Source organism: Suricata suricatta, chromosome 8 (genome assembly GCF_006229205.1).
Source record: "Suricata suricatta isolate VVHF042 chromosome 8, meerkat_22Aug2017_6uvM2_HiC, whole genome shotgun sequence".
NCBI classification, from domain to species: Eukaryota; Metazoa; Chordata; class Mammalia; order Carnivora; family Herpestidae; genus Suricata; species Suricata suricatta.
In genome coordinates this window covers 85,751,396-85,774,879 of record NC_043707.1, presented here as the reverse complement: position 1 = coordinate 85,774,879, position 23,484 = coordinate 85,751,396, and the positions used below count along the sequence as shown (strand labels likewise).

General features: G+C 36.7%; 1 protein-coding gene across 1 annotated transcript in view; it reads left to right on the top strand.

The window, feature by feature from the left end:
* The window catches only part of LRRC7 (leucine rich repeat containing 7), a 542,709-nt gene that overhangs the window by 387,304 nt on the left and 131,921 nt on the right, over nucleotides 1-23,484 (top strand). The window contains exons 9-10 of the mRNA XM_029949178.1: nucleotides 13,863-13,937; nucleotides 19,892-20,036. Coding sequence (XP_029805038.1) covers nucleotides 13,863-13,937; nucleotides 19,892-20,036 — 220 coding nt within the window. The remainder of the gene's footprint in view (nucleotides 1-13,862; nucleotides 13,938-19,891; nucleotides 20,037-23,484) is intronic.

The window sequence follows — 23,484 nt, the reverse complement described above, 5'->3', positions numbered from 1 at the left end:
TTGCCTATTAGTTGTCTTGATTGTTTCCTTTGCAGTGCAGAAGCATTTTATCTTGATGAGGTGCCAATAGTTCATTTTTGCTTTCATTTCCCTTGCCTTTGGGGATGTGTTGAGTAGGAAATTGCCACGGTTGAGGTCAAGGAGGCTGTTTCCTACATTCTCCTCAAGGGTTTTGATGGTTTCCTGTCTCACATTCAGGTCCTTCAGTCATTTTGAGTTTATTTTTGTGTATGGTGTAAGAAAGTGGTCTAGTTTCATTCTTCTGCATGATGCTGTCCAGTTCTCCCAGCACCACCTGCTAAAGAGGCAGTCTTTTTTCCATTGGATACTCTTTCCTGCTTTGCCAAAGATTAATTGGCTGTACATTTGTGGGCCCAGTTCTGGGTTCTCTATTCTATTCCATTGGTCTGTGTGTCTGTTTTTGTGCCAATGCCATAGTGTCTTGATGATGACAGCTTTGTAATAGATGCTAAAGTCTGGGATTGTGATGCCTTCCATTTTGGTTTTCTTCTTCAGTATTACTTTGGCTATTCGGGGTCTTTTGTGGTTCCATACGAATTTGAGGATAGTTTGTTCTTGCTTTGAGAAGAATGTTGGTGCAATTTTGATGGGGATTGCATTGAATGTGTAGATTACTTTGGGTAGTAATGACATTTTCACAATGTTTATTCTTCTGATCCATGAGCATGGAATTTTTAATGGAAACAATTAACTTTGCTATGATATTAAGTACAGATACTTCTTGACTTAATATTGGTTTGACACGATTTCTCAACTTTACAGTGATGCAGAAATGATACACATTTAGTAGAAACCAGACTTCAAATTTTGAATTTTGATTATATCACAAGAAATATGTGCTAGGATGCTCTCTCGTGATGCTGGACAGCAACAGGGAGCCACACCCCCCAGGCAGCCAGAGGGTCACAAGGATAACCATTTTATACCCAAACAACCATTCTATTTCTTACTTTCCCTACAGTTTTCAATAAATTACATGAGACTTTTAACATTTTATTTTAAAATAGACTTTATTAGATGGTTTTACCCAATTGTATGTCAATGTTAGTGTTCTGAGTATGTTTAAAGTAGGTTAGGCTAAGCTATGATGCTCAATAGATTAGGTGTATTAAATGCATTTTTGACACATAATAGTTTCAACTTAAGGTGGGTTTATCAGGCTGGAACCCCATCATAAGTCAAGGAAGATCTATAGTATGAAAAAAGGCAATTTATGTATAAGGTTGAGGGTAAGCCACTTAGTTTAGTTCTAAGATTCACTGAAAATTGTTTTTTGGTTATGAAATGCCATTGCATCATCTTAATGTTATGGTGTTTGTTTCAGCAAAGTCATGTGTTGATCTACTAAATATATTTTCACTCTGCTATTATCAGGAACTTGCTCTAATTTCTTCTGTGGCACATGTTACTATAACATCCAGGAATAAAAATATTATATATTTTTTAAATCCAGTATATGCTTTACTTTCTTTTTTGAGTATCTGTGATCACCAGCATTCTTTATTCTTTCGGAATTTCAGTTTTAAGTGGATATCATCTTTGGAGCAAGAAGACCTGAGGAACAATCCCAGCTGTGGTTATGCAACTCTCATAAAATCATCCTCATTTCCCCAGGAAATGATTATTGGATTCTTTATCCATACACTAGGACTATTATTACCCTATTACATTATTAAATAAATGAAATGAGAACCTTTGAAATAAAGTAGGTGTATAGATTGGCGTTAGTTATCCTTTTTCAAGTATTCATAGATGCCTAGGGTTCCCAGTAGAAGCCAGCGTGAGAGATATTTTAGAGGTATAATTGGTCAGCATCTTTGTGCCACCTTATCTGATACAGCCAAGGGAACAAGTTATACAGTGCACCAAAGTTTTAGGGACCATACAAGACCATATGTTCCCATAACATCCACCCCTGCCTACACACCAAGTTTCATACCACCCAGAGTTCCAGCTTCAAGTCTATCATATCATTGCCTAGAACCACTTGAGAAATCTTAAACTCCTAACTCCTGCTCTCATTTCAATTTTTCATCCTCCTACTTCCCTCAATACCTCAATTCTACTACATTCCTCACTGACCTCACTGGAAATCTGAAGTCTCTTGCATCTTCTGAGTTTTTTTCTGGACTGTCAGTCCCCCATGTGGCTCCCCCAAAAGTTAAAATAATTATACTGACAAAACTTTTTTGATTGCTCTTACCTTCCTCTTTGACTCCGCTCAAACTATGCCAGTATGTACAATTCTCCCCAAGTTCCCTATGTATACAAATTTCTTGACCCCCTCCTGCTCAACAGATTACTTTGTTCCCTACTTCATCAAGAAAATTTGATACTTTCACACATATGCCCTCTCTCCACTTCCCCCCTTTACCCAGTCAAGCCCACCTACAACTACACCACCTTTACCATCTTCCCTGGAGTCTCAATGAAAGAGATGTCCTACTTCTATTCAAGGCCAGCTTTTCTTCTCTACTTGTGTTATCAATTTCACCTTATTTGTCACCTTTTAGAATTTAGTCCATTAACTTTATACCATTTTATCTGTCTTTAATCTGCCTTTCCTTACTAATGTCTTCTTATCAGCTTTCTTTTCCCTTGATTTCTTCAATTTCTTCATAGCCCCTCAATTTCTCTCTATCACCAGTATACTATTTCCAAAATTGGGTGGACATCTTCAGTCTCTTATTTCACTGGACAGCTCTCCTGTAAATGATATGCTTATTCACACTTCCTTATTCTTAACACAGCTAATTATGGTCAAAACTTATTTCAGAGGAGGGAGTTAAGATGGCAAAGTAGTAGGGGGACCTGGGGCTTGCCTCGTCCCTCGAACACAGATAGATTAATGTCAAATCATTTTGAACATGTAGGAAATCGATCTGAGGATTAAGAGAAAAATCTTCAAAATTACAGAGAGGGAATATGGCAGTTATGAGGTACAGAGATGTGAATTGGGGTAGGGGGGTGGGGGGGGGAATTGTAGTGCCGTGGAAGGGAGGGAGCCCTTTCCATGGAGAGAGGAGAGAGAGAAAAAGGAAGGGGAGAGAGAACCATGCAGTGGGTTCATACAAGAAAAACATCTTCCCAAAACCATTGGTTGAGGAATAAAGAGGAACTGACTATCGCAAGTTTTCGCATGCAATGGATTTCAAATTCTGAGGGGTTTCTTAAATTTTTTTTAATGTTTATTCATTTTTGAGAGAGAGAGAGAGCAAAAGAGAGAGACAAAGCAAATGGGGAAGGGTAGAGAGACAGGGAGACACAGACTCTGAAGCAGGCTCCAGGCTCTGAGCTGTCAGCACAGAGTCCAACTCAGGGCTCAAACCCATGAACCACGAGATCATGACCTGAGCCCAAATTGGTCACCCAACCCACTGAGCCACTCAGACACCCTTAAATTCTGAGGTTTTATAAGTCCACGCCATTCATCAGAGTCAAGCCAGGTGGGCAGCGGTACTCCTGGGGAAAAGGAGGACAGAGCCCAGGGAGCTGACAGCATGGTGTAGGGATCTGCTGGATCACACTGGGTAAGAATACTCCCCTTCCTGGAGTACATTTGGAAGAGGATATATTGCTTCTCCAAAGACAAAAGACCCAGTGGGCACCACTGAACAGCGATTCATCAGTGAGGAATAGAAGCACATACAGAGGGCAGATAATCTGGTTGAGGCTTTTCACTATGATTCACCATACACTCCAAGCACCTGTGTAGCCCTACAACCCCTTTCTGGGACAAAATGGCACCAGACACAACAAAGCAAGACTCTCCTCCAGAGGAGGGGAGCAGGTCTGCACCATGCCATATTCTTTAATATTTGGAGTTTTGAGTCCCAGCTGCACACCAGAGATAAAGCACAGAACTGTGGCATCAGGCATGCCAATGCACAGGGCAGACAGGGTGAGGGCTGTGATCTGAAAGAAGCCTGGGCCACAGGAAGGGAGATTGTTTGCTTTTCTGGATGGGCTTCCTGAACAGTGGCAGGCATGAGCTCCCCACTCCAGGGATGAAAGAGCAGGGTGACACCGTCTTCTCCCTGCCCAACAGCAGGGTGGGACTTTAGTGAGCAACACAGCGCCTCCAGTGGAGGCTGGAACCACTTATACCAAACCCCACCGTGTCCTGCAGAGACATCTTTGCTAGGGCATGTCTGATTGTGAGCCAATGCAATGGGCCTCTCCCCCAGAGGACCAGCACAGCTCCCCACCATTCACCAAGTCTACTGATTATAGAATGCTTTAAAGCATCAACTTCAGTTCTGGTGAAATAGTACCAGACTTTTATTTTTTCTTCTTTTTTTCTTCTTTGGAATCAGGCTTATAGTTTTTTTGTTTGTTTGTTTCTTTGTTTCCTTTTCTGTTTTGTTTTGTTTTTTTAGATGTCTTCTGTTTTAAATTTTCTTTTCCTTTGGAATCAGGCTTGCAGTTTTTTATTTGATTCTTTGTTTTAGTTCCTTTTCCATTTCTCTTTTTGGGATCAGGCTTTTTACTTTCTTTTTTTATTTTTAATCAGGCATATTGTAATAAACAAATCAAAGCACACCTAGTTAAAAGTTCAAACACTCCACACTGCAAGCAAGGAGAAGCTCTACAGAGGATTGAGTAGTGGGAAAGAGCAGCCAAAACACAACAGTAGAGTGCACACGGCATACACCAGAAACACTTTCTGAAGTACCAGGCCCTGGACACTGTATGGCCCTTTATAACATAGCAGTACTCTCAAAAGCAGGAAATATAACAAGCTTTCATAACTCACAAAAAAACAGAAAACCTAGACAAAATGAAAAGACAGAAGAATTCTCCCAAAAGAAAATCAAGAAGAAATTATAGCCAGGGATTCACTCAAAAGAGATATAAACAATATATCTCAACTAGAATTTAGAACCACAATTATAAGATTACTAGTTGGACTTGAAAGAAGCATAAAAGACATCAGAGAAAATGTGCTGCAAAGATAAAAGACCTAAAAACTAGTCAGGCTGAAGTAAAAAATTATATAACTGAGAGCAAAATGACGTTGTAATCACAATGAAGATGGAAGAATCATGAATAAGTGATATAGAAGATAAAATTAGGGGAAATAATGAAGCTAAAAAGGAGAGGGAAAGCAAACTATTAGATCATGTATATGAACTTAGAGAACTCTCCGATTCCATTAAATGCAGTAATATCCATATTATAGGAGTCCCAGAAGAAGAATAGTAAGAAAAGGGGGAAGAAGGTTTAGTTCAATAAAATATAGCTGAAACTTCCCTAATCTGGGGAAGGAAACAGGCATCCAAGTCCAAGAGGCACAGAGAACTCCCCTTTAAAAAAAATCAAAACCAAGACATATCATAGTGAACCTTGAAAAATACAAATATAAAGAGATAATTCTGAAAAAAACTAGGGACAAAAGGTCCTCATTCGACAAGGTTTGGTACATAAGGTTAGCAGCAGACCTGTCCACAGAAACTTGAGAGACCAGAAGGGAGTAACATCGTATATTCAACATGCTAAATAGGAAAAAATATTCAGCCAAGAATACTTTATCCAGCAAGGCTGCCATTCAAAATAGAAGGTTAGAAAAGAGTTTCCATGACAAGCAACAACTAAAGTAGATCATGAACACTAAACCAGCTCTGCCAAAATATTAAAATTCATCCTTTGAGAGGGAAAGAGGGACCTGAAGCAACAAAGACTAGAAAGGAACAGAGAAAATCTACAAGAATAGTGACCAATATAATGGCACTCAATTCATATCTGCCAATAATAACTCTGAATATATATATATTCCAATATATCATAATGGATTAAAAAGAAAAAAACACCACCTATTGATATGCTGCTTACAAAAGACATTTTAGAACAAAGACACCTCCAGTTTGAAAGTAAGATGCTAATAGACATCAAAAGAAAGCCAGAGTAGCCATGCTTATATCAGACAAAGTAGATTTTAAACCAAAGACTATAGTAAGAGATGAAGAAGAGCACTATATCATAATAAAGGGGTCTATTCCACAAGATCTGGTGCCACAGCCAGTTAAGCATCCAACTCTTGATTTTGGTTCAGGTCTCATGGTCATGAGATTGAGCCCTGCATGAGACTCCTCACTGGGCATGAAGCCAGTTTAAGATTTTCTCTCTCCCTCTCCCTTGGCCCCTTCTCTGTTTACACACACTTTCTCTGTCTCTCTCTCAAAAAACACAGATCTAACACTGTATTTATGCCCCCAACTGGGAAGAAACCAAATATATAAATTAATTAATAACAAACTTGAAATTCATTGATAATAACAAAATAATAGCAGGAGACTTTAACACCCCAGTTAACAGCAAGGGACAGATCATCTAAGCAGGAAATCAACAAGGTAACAATGGCTTTGAATGACAGGCCTGGATGGACTTAACAGATATATTCAGAACATTTTATCCTAAACCAGCAGAATACACATTCTTTTCAGGTGCACATGGAACCTTCTCCAGAAGAGATTACTTACTGGGTCATAAATCAACCTTGAACCAGAACAAAAAGTTTGCGATCATACCACATGTATACTCAGATCACAATACTATGAAAATTGAACTGAAACACAAGAAAAAATTTGGAAAGACCACAAACTCACAGAGGTTAAAGAAAATCCTACTAAAGAATAAATATGTTAACCAGAAAATTAAAGAAGAAATTAGGGGTGCCTGGGTGGCTCAGTTAGTTAAGTGTACAACTCTTGATTTCAGCTCAGGTCATGATTTCATGGTTCATGAGTTTGGGCCCCATGTTGGGCGCTATGCTGACAGAACAAAGTCTGCTTGGAATTCTGTCTCTCCCTCTCTTCTGTCCCTCCCCCCTCAATATGAATAAATAAACACTTAAAGAGAAATAAGAAAGAAATTTAAAAATACATGGAAACAAATGAAAATGAAAACACAACAGTCCAAAATCTTTGGGATGCAGTAACGGCGGCCATAAAAGGGAAGTACATGGCAATATAGGCCTCCACCAAGAAGTAAGAAAAGTCTCAAATACACAACCTCGTTTTACACCTGTAGGAGCTGGAAAAGGGACATAAAATCATGCCTAAAGTGAGCAGAAGGGAAATAATAAAGGTCAGAGAAGAAATAAATGATATAGAAATAAAAAAATCACAGTAGAACATATCAACAAATATAGGGACTGTTTTCTTAAAAGAATTAATGAAATTGATAAATTCCTAGCCAGACTTATCAAAAAGAAAAGAGAAAGGACCCAAATTTAAAAAAATCAAGATTGAAAAAGGAAGGATCACAACCAATATCACAGAAATATAAACAATTACAAGAGAGTATTATGAGCAATTAATTATATGCCAACAAATTGGGCAATCTGAAAAAAAAGGATAAATTCCTAGAAACATATAAACTACCAAAATTGAAACAGGAATAAATGGAAAATTTGAACAGACCCATAACCAGCAAAGAAATTGAATTAGTAATCAAAAATCTCCCAACAGACAAGAGTCCAGGGCCATATGGCTTCCCATGAGAATTCTACCAAACATTTAAAGAAGAGTTAGTACCTATTCTTCTGAAACTGTTCAAGAAAATAGGAATGGAAGGAAATCCTCCAAACTAATTCTATGAGGCCAGCATTACCTTGATTACAAAACCAAAGACCCTACTAAATAGGAGAATTATAGACCAATATCCCTGATGAACATTGATGCAAAAATTCTCAAAAAGATACTAGCAAATTGAATCCAATAATACATTAAAAGAATTATTCACCATGATCAAGTGGGGTTTATTTCTGTACTGCAAGATATTGCTGATATTGAATATCTGCAAATCGATCAACATGATATATCATATTAATAAAAGAAAGGATAAGAATCATATTTTTTCAATAGATAGAGACAAAGCATTTAACAAAATACAGCAACCTTTCTTGATAATACAAAACAAAACAAACAAAACCAAGAAGGAGCATACCTTAACATCGCAAAGGCCAAATACAAAAGACCCACAGCTAGTATCATCCTCAATGAAGAAAAAGAGCTTTTTTCTTAAGATTAGGGACATGATAAGGATGTCCACTCTCACCGCTCTTGTTCAACATAGTGCTGGAAGTCCTAGCCTCAGCAATCAAACAACAAAAAGAAATAAAAAGCATCCAAACTGGTAAGGAAGAAGTTAAACCTTCACTATTCACAGACTACATAATTCTCTATGTTGTAAACCCAAAAGACTACCAAAAAACTTTTGCTACAATTGATACATGAATTCAGCAAAGTCGCAGGATATAAAATCAATGTACAGAAATCTTTTGCATTTCTATACACCAAAAATGAAGTCACAGAAGGAGAAATCAAGAAATCTATCACATTTACAGTTGTGCCAAAAACTGTAAGATACCTGGGAATAAATCTAACCAAAGAGGTAAAAGAACTGTACTCTGAAAACTATAGAACACTATGAACAAAATTGAAGAAGGCACCAAAAAATGAAAAAAAAAAACATTCCATGCTCATGCATTGGAAGAGCAAACATTGTTAAAAATCCTATACTACCCAAAGCAGTCTGCACATTCAGTGCAATCTCTATCAAAATCAGCAGTTTTCACAGAACTAGAGGAAACAATTCTAAAATGTGTATGGAACCCAAAAAGACCCCAAACAGCCAATGTAATGTTGAAAAAGAAAAGGAAAGCGAGAGTTATCATAATTCTGAACTTCAAGCTGTATTACAAAGCTGTAATCATCAAGAGTGTATGGTACTGGCACAAATAACAGACACATAGATAAATGGAACAGAATAAAGAACCCAGAAATTGACCCATAAATGTATGGTCAACTAATCTTCAACAAAGCAGGAAAGAATATCTGATAGGGAAAAAAGAAAGTCTCTTCAACACATATTATTGAGAAAATGGGACAGTTACATTCAGAAGAATAAACCTGGACCATTTTCTTACACCATGCACAAAAATAAAGACAAAATGATGCAAGATCTAAATTTGAGACTGGAAACCATCAAAATCCTAGAGGAGAGAATAGGCAGCAACCTCTTTGACCTCAGTCATAGCAACTTCTTACTAGACATGTCTCTGAAGACAAAGGAAACAAAAGCAAAAATGAACTATTGGGACATCATCAAGATAAAAAGCTTCTGCATAGCGAAGGAAACAATCAACAAAACTAAAAGGCAACTTACAGAATGGGAGAAGATATTTGCAAATGACATGGGATAAAGGACTAGAATCCAAAATTTACAAAGAACTTATCAAATTCAATACCCCAAAAATAAATAATCCAATTAAGAAATGGGCAGAAGGTATAAGCAGACATTTCTCCAAAGAAGACATACAAATGGCTAATGGACACATAAAAATGCTCAACATCACTCATTGTCAGGGAAATACGAATCAAACCACAATGAGATATGACCTTACACCTGTCAGAATGACAAAATTAACAACTCAGGACACAACAGATGTTTTCAGAGAAAGGGGAACCCTCTTACAATATTAGTGGGAAAGCAAACTGGTGAAGCCACTCTGGAATACAGTATGGTGGTTCCTCAAGTAAAGACCTGCCCTATGACTCAGTAATCACACTACTAGGTATTTATCCAAAGGATACAAAAATGCTGATTCAAAGAGGGAACATGCACCCCATTTTTATAGCAGCACTATCAACAATAGCCAAAGTATGGGAAAAAACCAAATGTCCATCAACTGATGAATGAATAAAGATGTGGTATATATACATGTTACTCAGCCATCAAAAATAATGAAATATTGCCATTTGCAATGAAGTAGACAGAGCTAGAGTGTATTATGCTAAGTGAAATAAGTCAGCTAGAGACAGACAAATACCATATGATTTCACTCATCAGTGGAATTTAAGAAACAAAACAGCTGAGCACAGGGGAAGGGAATGAATAATAAAATGAGATAAAAGCAGAGAGGGAAGCAAACCAAAAGAGACTCTTAACTATAGAGAACAAACTGAGAGTTGCTGGAGGGAAGGTGAGTCAGGGTAAGGGCTAAATGCATGGTGATGGGCATTAAAGAGGGCACTTGTTATGATGCGCACTGGGTGTTACTGAATCACTAAATTCTACTCTTGAAACCAATGTTACATTATACGTTAACTAACTTGAACTTAAATAAAAACTTTGAGAAAAAAATTCAACTCAGTCTCTCTCATATATCTGTTTCTACCTCAATATTCTGCATCTCCATTGGTGGTAACTAACAGGTGCTGGGAAACTGGGGGACATGCATTACCCTCACTCTCACCCCTATATTGAGTTACCAAATCCTGTTGTTTTCATTGTCTAAATGTTTTTTGAATCCAACTTCTTTCTCTTTAGTCTTCATTATCTCTTTCATAACCAGCTCTATTAAAATTTCCCGTTTGTTTTTCTTTTCCTTTATCCAACAAGATAGAGTTACATATATAAAACACCTATTGCCACAATCATTTCCTATTAAAAATCTTTGTTTTGTTCTTTCACATATAAAGTTCTATCTCCCTAACAAAACATGAGACCTTCACAGACCTGACCTTCTTTGTTAGCCTCATTTTTTACCATTCACTCTATTTCAAACTTGACATTCCAGTAAAGCAATGTGCCTGTTGCCATTCATACATCATGCTATTTCTCACCTCTCTGCTTCTGGCTAAAATGTGCTTCCACTTCTTTCTTCTCTACTGACCATCTCCTTCTCATCTGAGCTCTGTGAATACTTATGTGTCTTCCTCATTACAAGGGCATATAAGTTCCTCTTTCTTCATTTTCCCATAATACCAGTTATTTGCTTTTGCATGTTTGCGGTGGAAATAGACCATGACTTTCTTGAGAACAGAGACTACACCATGCATTGTGAGTGTAGTATAATGCCTAGAACTTAGGTGATATTGACTAAGTACTTACTGAATGAAGGGATAACTGAATTACTGAAGTACTTTGTATCCATTCTTGTCATTCTTTTTTTTTATATGGTGTCACTATGTGGCAGGGACAGTAGTGTTCACCAAATATTTCATGAATTTCTCTTATATTTCTTAGGCTTTCTTGAAGTTAAGTTGAGGCCATAAAAATAGTCTAGATAATTAGCTATCAACAGAAGTGATATGTGTCACTTCTAGTCTGTGCTCTTTAAGATCAATGACTAGTTATCTGCACTGTCTTCCCTGCTTCAGCTCTTTTGGAAGTCTTGAGATGGTGTCAACCCATAACGCTGGACATAGTGGAAGTGGGAATTAAGCCTGTGGTGTTAAACCACTGAGATTTGGGGATTAATTTGTTACCACAGCACAGTGAAGTTTATCTTGAGTAATGTTCATTGTTCCAAGTTTATAAATTAATCTCCATCTTATTGCGTACATAGGATGTATTAAAGTTACCAGTATGCAACTCTAGCTCTTTCCCTAAAGTCTCCATGGTGCCTGGGTTTAGGAAAATCTGCATCATATGATGAATGTTTCACAACTGGCCTGATTCTGGCCAGCCTCTGCCTCAAAATTTTGGCACATCAGAGTGTGCTTCCTATGACTTGATTTATGTTTTCTGTCCTTGCCCAGCTTATCATACAGATGGAGTGGTTTACTGCCTGTGCCCTATTGGTTTCAGTAAAAGTGAGAATATTTTCCTACACAAAAAAATCCCCCACACTTACTCACACATGCCTCTGAGTCCATAGCTGAATGCTATGCTCTAACTTTAGATTTTGATCTTTGTTATAAGTGGAATTTCTCCAAGGAACAGTACCATGTTTACTTGCAATTGCAGGCTAAGCAGATCAGAGACTGTCACCAAAGTAGTCCTAGCAGTCTCCGAAGCCCTTCTTGTTATGCCCAGATTTCAATAGCGTCTCCAACAACCAGAGACGGCCGGAGAGACCAAGTCATGCATGCAAAAGCAAAGGGCTTTATTATCATTATGGGCTCGAACTGAGGCTCACAGACTTCACCAGCGCAGTGGATCCGTGCAGAGAGCCCCGAACAAAGGCGGGGCAGGGCCTTTATGGGGTTTGGGGAGGGGGAGTTACAGGAAATTGTGACACAGGTACAGGGGTCCAATCATTATCGCACAATATCATTGGCAGTAACTTTAACCATACATTTTGTTTACAGAGTTCGTTACTTTTGATGGGACCCAATCACAACATTTAGAGTATTAACCAATTACAGAGTGGACCCAGGACCCTCACGTAGGGTGTAACTAGCCTTAAGCAATCAGTGATTATCTATAGCTTCTATCTCTAGGCCTGCCCTTAGGAATGTTAAGCATTTTAGCTGGCTGCTTCTGATTGGGTGTTACTAGGGTGGTCCCTGGTTGAGCAATCTGTGCCCTTTTATTGTCTAATGATTCTGAGAAACCGACACTTAGGCCTCCAAGGTCAGAGGGGAAACTTGAAGCCTGGCATGGAGTCAGTTTGATTCAGACCTGCGTCCTTACATTCTAATGTGTCAGAGATGTGTACATAACTCCTGCTGATCCACAATGACCAATATTCTCATCATAACATAGATACAATTCCACTTTTACACTATTATTCTATAAAATACACTAGTTTTCCTAAGTAGGTCTCAAATTTTACTGAACAATATTTGTACTTTGTTTTAGTGATAGTTTTTTTTTTTTCACTTGAAAGAAACAAAACATCTGACTTCAGGTGTGGCTTAATTTCAGCATAATATGATGTCATCAGGATCCATCTCTTAACTAAAACTTCACCTTTCCTTCATGCCTGAAACACCCAGGGCTGTCCCTTTCCAGTTTCTAATCCAGCAGAGAAGAACAAATCTTTTCCCCTGAAGCCTCAGTGTAAGGAACTTTGCCGCTCATCTGCTCTGAATGGATCACGTTCCCATCCCCTAGCCAACCCTGTGGCCAAATGAATACAATGCACTAATTAGCATAAGCCTTCCTCACTTCCCTAGAAGGAATTAACTTCAAGGAAAGCTGGTGGTTGTTAAGGTGCTGAATGGGATAATTTCTGGAGAGAAATCAGAATAAGATAATCACGAATCAAGAGATGATGCTGGTAGCAATAGCAACCTCTAATCTCTCAATACAGGCTGCTGCCCATATGAGGTATAATTTAGAGACAGCTTCAATTTAGGGAATTGAAATGTTTCATTATGCACTATGTGTTACACCTCAATCATATTCTCTCTCTCCTTTCTCTGAACTTCTCTATAGTATTCCTTTCTCCCAAATGCTACCTTCTGTTTCAGCTATTTATATGCATTTGTCTGCTCAACTAGATCATCAGCTACTTCATGGCAGTAACTGAGTTTGAATAACTGTGGATCCTGCATTGTGCCTTTCACCTAGTAGGCATCCTCACTATTCAACCAATCATAATTTGTTGAGTAAATGAAAAGATAAGAAATGAGTGGGTCGACTTAATACTATTATAGCTCAGTAATTTAATGCCTGGGGATGAGGGTTGTGCGTAAGACTTTAATACATACTCTTGATAAAAACCTATTGTGTGCCAAGTACCATGGCAAACAATGGGGATGTGCTTATTAAAAAATAAACATTGCTCTGCCCTTCAAAAGTTTATTTTCTAGTGAAAAAGACAAACACATTGATAATAAGAATGTAATAAATGCTACAAAGGATCATTCTAAGGTATTAAGAGGAAATAATAGATTTTAATTTTTATTATTGTTCTGATTGTTTCCAGATCAATTCTAAGTTGGCTATCTTAGGGACTCCCAGTTTGGATGGAAGTCTGTTAACTTAGAACTTCTTAAAGGATTAATACTAGATTTCCAAATAAAGTTTCCAGATTCAAGTAATTACACTTATATGGTGCTAAGAAAAGACTAATTTTGTTGTCTTTCTTCCTACCTCTCCTCTAGCCTGAAGTTCTGGATCAAATACAAAATTTAAGGGAGTTGTGGATGGATAATAATGCATTACAAGTGCTACCTGGGGTATGTAAGTTTTTATTATTCCATGTTGTCTAGCATCTATGCTATATATTAATTGTAATTAGTAATACTCTTGATTTATAAATCTCAGTGTTTGCCTTTCCAAATAAAATATTTGTTTAGTCATCAAGTGTTTTTCACTAGTTTATTTATTTATATATTATTTATTGCATTTCACATACCTTTTGTAAGTGGTATGTGTATATGAAATGTATGAGAGATTTTTCTTGTTCTCTTAGGATTATATTTTTCATCTCTACACATACTGATTTTTAAAACTGAGAAATTTATATTGTTATATACAGAAAAAGAAAATGCTACATATAATACCAAGTCTTATTTTTGCGAAATCAAACTTACTCCTATAGGTAACTAGCTCTTCCACAAAATAAAAATCTTTCTCTCAGTTTGGGTGATTTCTAGTAGAACCCATTTGAATTTTTGAAAATGTTAACTGGCAAATTATAAGGTATTAAAAATAGAAAGTTAAACAGGAGTTAATTTTTTTCTGCTAAGACACAGGCACTCCAGTAATATCTCCTAAGTAGTAGGATTACCACTTAACTCATTGAGTTTGAGTATTTAGCCTTTTCCCTTCAGTGTAAGAATGGCTTCCCATAAAATATTGCCTTTTGCCACTCATAGCATGCGCAGTCAAATAAGCATGTCCACACACAGACACACACACACACACACACACCTCAACCACTATGTTCCTATTGGTAATAGTCAACTCCAACCACTGAGCTGAGCTGAGTAGCCAGGGCAGCTGGATTTGTAATAACTCTTCAGCCGCTGAGATTTTGATGTGTGTTCCCAAAGCCAATTTTATTCTTTTTTTGACTTGACATTAAAAATTCCTTAAATGATTGCAAAAACAATAAGAACAAGAAGTTTTTCTCTTTTAAACAAGCATGAGACCACATAAAAGAGAAAAACAGGCAAAAATTTAAGGAAAAATACTTTCTTCTCTTTTCAAAGGAATACATTTATACTGTCATCACAGACACAAAACAAAAAAGCATGCACATCTTTTATGTATTGATTTATTCAAAAACCGTTTACAAATACACCTCTATGAGCCAGAAACTATGCTAACGTTAGAGCTACAAAAATAATATGTTCAATGACCTTGAATACATCTGTTGAGGAGCTCACATGTAACAGGAGAGACAGATCTAGATTCCATTGCATGTAGTAGAGCCCGATTTGTGCCACAGCCAAGGTATGTACAAAACCCAGGGCAGCACAGTAGGACACTCACCAATTCCCTGTGCAGGGATTGAGAAATTATAATGTATGTCTAATTAGAAAGTCTATACCTGCTGCTCCAATATATTTATTAGTTCAAAAAACACCTAGCTTATGAATCAAAAAATGCCTAACTCATGATAAATGCTAGGTGTTTTACAAATATTTACTTGTGGAGTCCTCATAACAATCCTATGAAGTAGGGTTTCTTCCTATCCCCATGTTACAGGTGATAAAGTGAAACAGAAAAAATGAGAAACTGGCCCAAGTTCATGCAGCCAGTAAATGACCGAAGTGTAATTCAAACAGACACCAGGGGCTGTTGTTCACTCTCATGTAGTCGTTACATTTCCAAAATCCAGCCTTAAAAATCAACTCAGACCTCATATTGTTTAGTAAGCTTATTATCTAAATGGAAAAGTCGTGATGAAAACATCTGTGAACAGATAACAGATAACTGTAGCATGAGTAGATTTGTCTTATACACTGCTTTCAGTAGATTGCTCACTTTAGGTAGTACACTTGAGTTTTCATGTTTTGTTTTATTCCTTGTGGGAATACCCCCACTTCCCTGCTATAAAGAGGCATGGCTTTCTGAATGTTTGTGCTGGCAAATAGTTGTTATGCAAGGACCTAGAAACATGTGTCTTTGGGAGATTAATCTTGAATGCAGTCGTAAGCTAGCCCATGGCAATCAGTTTTACAGAATGATTAATCCTAAATATTTAGTGTGACGAGACCCAGAGAAAAGCAAGATCATCTTTTTATTAGTTCATGTATCACTATACATTAAAATAATATACTTTTAAAATACTTTGGAAGCCTGAGCTATCATTTTACTGCTCTATTTTTCATAAATCAGAGAAGCAAGTAGATAATGATCAAAAAGCTGTCTTCTACATAGCTGTCTTGTTGACTGTCACTCGAAGATCAATCAACCAAAATGATACTGAACAATTTATTGAATCAGTATTTATTTTTAAACAAACTCCAATATCTTCCTTTGTTTGTGATGGCTTCTACTCTTTTCATTTGCTGTCTCCTGCTCACTTACAGAGCCCTGTGTATTGAGAGATGCTGGAGCAACATTCAATATCCCCAAGGATTCTGAGACATTAGACTTCAAAGGCCTTTATCACTGCAGGCTACTACTGCTTTTATAAGGTGTTTGAAAGTGAAGATTTGGAAAGACTCAAAAATAAACACCAAAGTGTTAGTTTGCTTCTAAAAATGAGGTTTAGAAACCTCACACCAAAATATTGAGTTGCACTGGAAATAACAATGAAGGGGGCTACAAAGAATAAATAAATTTTCTCATGATGAAGGAACAAAAAAGAAACCCACAGACAAATACACACACACGCACACACACAAATCATTCTTTCCTTGCTCACCAGAAGAGAAGAATGAACTATGGTAACAGAATAACTCCTTAGGATGGTAATCTATAAGTAAAGTTTTTCTAGGTACAATGAGAATTCAGCCCTCTGGCCTCACTCACCCAAAGTACTCAGTTTCTAGCCTAGTAACTATTCATCTACTCCAAGACTGTGCACATTCCATGCCTCCATGGGGCATGAGGTCACAGACCTAGAGATATGTGCTGCGTTAATTAGGGAGTTCGAGGTCAGTGCCTGCCAATATAATCGACAGGCTGTGTGGTCTGTAATATGAGAAAAGTGAGTTTGAATTTTAGCTCCATCCCTAATTAATAGGGTGACCTAATTAATGGAATGCTACTTGTAGTAATTGCTGTCATGAATCATCCTCCTGGAATGTAGAACTTATTCTATTCTTGAGGTTTCTGGGAATGCTGTTTGCAGCTATCTACCCTCTTCAGGATTTGTGCCAACTGAAGAGAACCTTCTTACTCAGGGTCACATCCCGAGTCTGAGAGACCTCCACCCAATGACCAAAGATAAAGACCTCCTCACCCTTACTGAGACTCCTCCTACTGCAGAGCAATCCGACTTAGTGACTCTTGAAGGGCCAGCTGAGCCGTTCCTCAAGACTTCATTCTGACTCAGCTTCTTCATCTGTCTAGTAGTCCTTCCTTTCTCCTCTCTCTCTCTTCCCAGTGCTATTGATCCTAAGAACACGCTCTCAAAAATGCCTCCCTGTCTCTGCTTTCCAGGGAACCCAATGTGTGACACGATCACTAAACTTCAGTGTGCATTAAAGTGCAGATTCTGATTCAGTAGCTCCAGAATGAGTCTGAGATCTAAGATTCTATAGAATGTTCCTGACAGGCTTGCAGTGGTAACAGTGCTGCTGATCTGGAAAACACAATTTGAGAAGCAAAGATATGAAGTATGAAATCAAATAATATATCTAAAGTACTTATCACAGTGCCAAGTATATGCTTGTGTGTGTAATTAGTTTATTTATTTGTTTATTTATATTCTGTCAAATAAGTAGAGACAATACATGAAAAGGTACACAGTGGATTAAACAGACCGATGACCCACTGAACACAGTTATGTGTAGGGCATTTATTTGCAAATTATGCCCTGAAAGAAAATGAAAATGAGGACTTTTATCTTGCCTTGACTCCTGTGCTCCATGACCCAGCTAAGTGGTCCCTGTTACTCCTATTCACAGTATGACTTTGTTCCTTCCATGTCCTCAGCAATTAGTTACTAGTTTAATTATTCCACTTCTGATTTTTTTCTTGAGCCCATCCTTTCTTTTTCCTCACTTCTGCTGCCTTAATTCAAGTCCTTATCTCCTCAGCTAAACTGCCTCCAGGTGCACCTGGGTGGCTCAGTCAGTTAAGTGTCCGACTTTGGCTCAGGTCATGATCTCATGGTTCATGAATTCAAGCCCTGCATCAGGCTCTGTGCTGACAGTGTAGACCCTGTTTGGGATTTCTCTCTCCCTCTCTGCCCCTCTCCTGCTTGCATGCTCGCTCTCTCTCTCTCTCTCTCTCTCTCTCTCTTTCAAAATAAAGAAATAAACTTAAAAAAGAAAAACTTTCCAGATCCTTGTGATGGGTCTCTGCCACTTGCATCAAAGAAGCTTTCCTTTGCAGTTCCCTAAAGTTGGCTTTTTAAAGCACAAATCTGACCATTTCATTCTCCATCTTAAAAACCCGGGTGGCTCAGTCGGTCCAACTTTTGATTTCAGCTCAGGTCATGATCTCATGGTTCCTCGGGTTGAGCCACTTGTTGCGCTCTGTGCTGACAGAGCAGATCCTGCATGAGATTCTCTCTCTCCCCTCTCTCTCTGCCCCACCCCTACTTGCACCATGGTCACATGCATGCTCAGGCACACACACAAGCTCTGGCTCTCTTTCAACAAAACAAAACAAAAAACAAACAAACAAAAAAACCCTCTTGAATAGGCTTTCTTTCCATATAAGGTAGATTACATCTCTTCATATAACATGTAAGGCCTTTTAACACCTGGCTTATAATCCTATAAATCAAATTTCCCACTCTTTCTCAAACATGCCGTGATTTTTCACATTTCACTATGAATAGTACCTGTCATTTTCTCTTCTAGATGCAGGTTCTCCTTTTCTTGACAAGCTGTGTCTTCCAGATGGTTTGCAGCCCTCTATTTCTACGGCATCCTCTACATGTTTTTTTTAAATTGCATATATTATACAGTATTATAATTATTTGTTTGACAGTTTCCTACACTACTGTGAGCTCCATAAGGATACAAATTTTGTCTGTATTACAAGTCTCCCCTCATATTTAGTTGATTTATTCATGATTGGTCTCCCATGTATAACACAAAGCCTGTTACATAGTAGACCCCCAGAAAGAACTGTTGGATAAACAAAATATTGAATCTGTTAAGTCGGATTTAAACCCTTTCTTATGCATTTTAAAGCATAAGGATCAACATGTCAACATATGCTGTTTGGGTGACAATCGTTATTTATTTATTTATTTATTATTAATTTATTTAATTCAGTGGCAACTTTGAGATTGTTGTATTTTCTTTTAACTGTTGTCCTGAGATATAATGCACATAATTCACCCATTTAAAATATACAATGTAGTGGCTTGTAGAATACTTACATGGTTAAGTAGCCATCCCCACAATCCAATTTTAGAACATTTGCATTATCTCCAAAAGAAACTCTGAAGCCATTAACAGTCATTCCCATATCTCCTTACCCCCAACCTCTAGAAACCCTAATCTATTCTCTGTGTCTATAGCTTTGCTTATTCTGGACATTTCACATAAATAGAATGTGCAACAAGTGGTTTTTTATTACTAGCATTTCTCACTGCATATGTTTTCAAGGTTCATCCATTTTGTACAATATATTTGCATTTATTGCAAAATATGACAACATATGGATATACCACATGTTGTTTATCTATTCATCAATTGAAAGGCATTTGGGTTGTTTCCATTTTGGGGCTGTTGTGAATAATACTGCTTTAAAGTTTGTATTTTTGCGCGGACATGTATTGCATTCTGGTGTATACACCTATGGATTGCTGGATCATATGGAAACTCTATGTATAACATTTTCAAGTACTGCCAAACTGTTTTTCAAAGTGGCTGCACAATTTTAAATTCCTGCTAGCAATGTACAAGCATTATAATTTCTCAACATTCTTGCCAACATGTATTATTGTTGTAGTTGCTTTTAAAATTAGTTTTACAGTATTGTGGTTTTCACAACTTTCAAATGTCTCGTGAAAGTTTCTCAACTAACCCTGAGTTTATGCAATGTTATCAAGTCTATAGGGAAGTTAAAGATGTTGGTATACCTGGATATGTCAAAAAACAGAATCGAAACGGTTGACATGGAAATTTCTGGATGTGAAGCCCTTGAGGACCTCTTACTGTCATCGAATATGTTGCAACAGTTGCCCGACTCTATAGGTGAGAATATTCTATTGTGTCACAAATGTTTATATGAAATATATGAAATTTTCTTGTTTGGCATAGTCCTAGTTTATCAGTAGATATAGGGAATATTCCGTTAGCCTGACTGATAATAATAAATTACAAAGTTTATTATTCAAGAAGAGAAAATTCTATTTTAGACCTTAAATTGAAATGGTAAGTAATTATTCAATTTAAGAAGGCTCTACTATTAAAAGGATCCTGCCAAGTTGATATATATTTTTAATTCAAATATTTTAAGTTATAAAATGTTACTGTATAATATAAAAAGTATATTTCTTATATTTAGATATTTCCACTGAGTGTTGCTATATTCTAGTTTTAATCCTGTTATAACACTGTTATAATCTGAAAATAACATAAAGGTATAATAAGTATAAAATCTCTTTGTAGTTCTATTCTTGAAAAAAGATGCATTTTCTTTTATATGCTGTTAAGATTCATGATAGGAGAGAATTTGTCTGTTAGTGTTTATCAAGCACCCAATCCATTTTTGTTATAAATTTTTATATGATTAAAGTAACTAAAAAATCTAATTTAATAATGAATAAACTGTTTTGTATAGATATCTTACTATTATTTATGAGAGGACTTAGGAGGATAATCAGCAAATTACTTAACTTTAGACATTAAAAGAGGTTTTAACCCTCTTTGAATCTGATCTGTCATATATTCTTGAACTTATTAAAGCTTCTGAAAATTAAGTTACAATCTATATACTCTAATTAGAAACTAGAAGGTAAGGCAGTTTTCCAAAATTTTCCTCAATTATTGCTTCCCTTGTCATATTCTTTTAGGCTAATAGAGAATACTAGTTTTGAAAAACCAGGCTAGATTTTCTTTCTTCCTAGATTTGAGAACTTTTTGACTTATATAATCACATACTTCATAACAGTGTTTTTTCAGCTCATCTCATTGTAAGACTTAGCTGAGAGCATTATTAAACATTTACACATTCCAGGCTTTTTCTCTGAAAATTCTGATTCAGTAAGTTCATCATAGACCTGCTAATTTGTTTTTATTAAACATCCTAGATGAAACTTATAATCAGATAAGCTTAGAAAATACTCTTTTATGTTGTAGAAAGTGAGGAAGTATAATGCTTAAAAAGAGCATCCTTGAATTAAGATCACATAGATAATCATCTGGTCAAGAAAACCACTTAGTCAAAATACATGCATTATACTCCCACTCCAAAAACTTGGGAGTCAGGGGTAAGTAGCCACAAAACTATCAGGCAGGGAGAGGTGAGCATAAGTAAGGAGAAAACGTTCACCTTCACAAATGAGCATGCAAACGAAAATTTTAAAGGGAAACTAATGTTGTAACCACAACCAAAATCTCAAACAAATAGAAAAATTTACCCAGGAGAAACCAAAGTCACCAAGCAATTTGTGTAGATCATCAAATAGACAAAAGTTAGAATAACATTCATTTAAAAAAAATAAGAATTAATAAAAAAATTAAAATTCTGACTAAGAAGAGGTGGTTACAAAAAAAATTAGAAATCCTGGAAATAAAAATGACACATAGTAAAATAAAAGATGTTATAATTATTTGTTTAAAATGTCTTCCTTTAAGAAAGCAGACTAGGAAATTAGCTCTGGGGAAGACAGCATAGATAGGTGATAAAAAAAAATAGGCATCAGATTAGATACTTGGCTGGCATAAAGCAGACTAGGATAGACATGCGATACTATGTATTTTAAAACCTTTGAGAATCTGAATGGCTTTCAAATTAGGAATTAACTTTGTTATAGTAATTTACTCCTCAGACAAGATCTTTGGATCCTTTTGACCTTTCAAGGGAAAAATTACATTTACGCATCTGCAAGGTTGATAGAGTCTCTGATTATACACATTGAATAGCTGACTTCCCTCCAAAATTCCCCTTCTTGATCAAGAGAAGTATCAGCGATAAGAAACAGAGAGCTGTGTCCTAAGGCCCTAAAAGAATTTTGATTCTTATTGGATGAGAAATTGCATCTTGTCTTTTTTATTTGGACATTATTGAACTACCAACATTTAAAAGAACAAAAGATAAGAAATTCCACAGAATCAATGAAGGAAAACAGCAATTAAAAATAAAATCTTTACTTCCTTTGCATCTATTTTAGTCTTCTACAGCTGTGAGATATTTGAATGGAGTGATTTACTCAACCAACCCTGCATGCTGACTCCCTTTTCTTGTCTGGTTCCAGGAAAAATGAAGGGTGGCTCTTTTGCTCTTGTAAAGAGAGCTTTAACTAATTTTTTTTTACTTTCCAAGATAATTTATCTTCTTCACTTAATGGTTAAGGACACAGACTTTGTAGTCAAGTTACCTGAGTTCAAATTCTGGCTTTTTTACCTTACTAACTTTGTGACATTAGAACAGCTATTTAATCTCTCTGTGCTCAGTTTCTTCATCTATTAAGAGGGGATCATGGGGTGCATCATGAGATTATTTTCAGCAATAAGTGAATTCATACATATAAAATTGCTTAGTACAGTAACTGGCACTTTTTAAGTGCTTGTGTTAGCTACTGTAATAATATAATAATTATTATAATCTAAGATTTGATAGGTACACAACTATTTGATTTTTTAAAGCTTTATTATATGTCATGTAAATATTAGCTATTTTGATAACAAAACATACTAATGTTTAAAACATTGCTGCTCATTATATATTTATATATAAGTAGCTAAAATGATAGTAAAAGGCCTCCTTTTTCTTTCTCTTCAATACTTCTTAGTAGGATAAAGAGGTGGGAAATTAGGGAAGGACCAAAAAGAGGGAAGGAAAAAGATAGAATACCTTTGATTCCTATAAAGTAGAAGAAAATCCAAGCATATATGATGTAAAAATGCAGTAAAAGAATTATCTGCCCAAGGAAGTCATGAGTAATGAAAGTGAAGTTGGTGCTCTATTTCTGCTCTACAGACAACCATACTCCTACAGAAGCTCCAGAATCTGTCCAGAGAACATCTCCTTAGATAGAATATGTGAGTGACAGAGTTGCCACATCACAAATGAGTGAGGTTCCTTTAAACCCATAGACATGGAACTAAGCACAGGGACCTAATTTGCTTCCACCTTTAAAGCTACAGTAGCTTCTATCAGCTGGGAGAGAGCCACTACTCCGTTCTTCAAAAAAATGTTGCATCAACCTTCTGATTTTAGTCCCTAACATGCCTCAAGATTTTTTCACCACTACTTTTACACTTAAGTACTATCATTCTCTTAAAGGGCACCTTGCAACCTGACTTCCCAGTTTTTGCACAGCCATCCATGACCCTGCCCAAATCTTCTTATGACCCAGTCAAGTGATGTGGAGACTGTCAACACCCCTCTAGCTCCACTGGTGGGCAGGTGCAGTCGTTTGATCAGGGTTACCAAGTCATAAAAAATTTAGCTGTAATTCATCATCCCCTGTTTTCT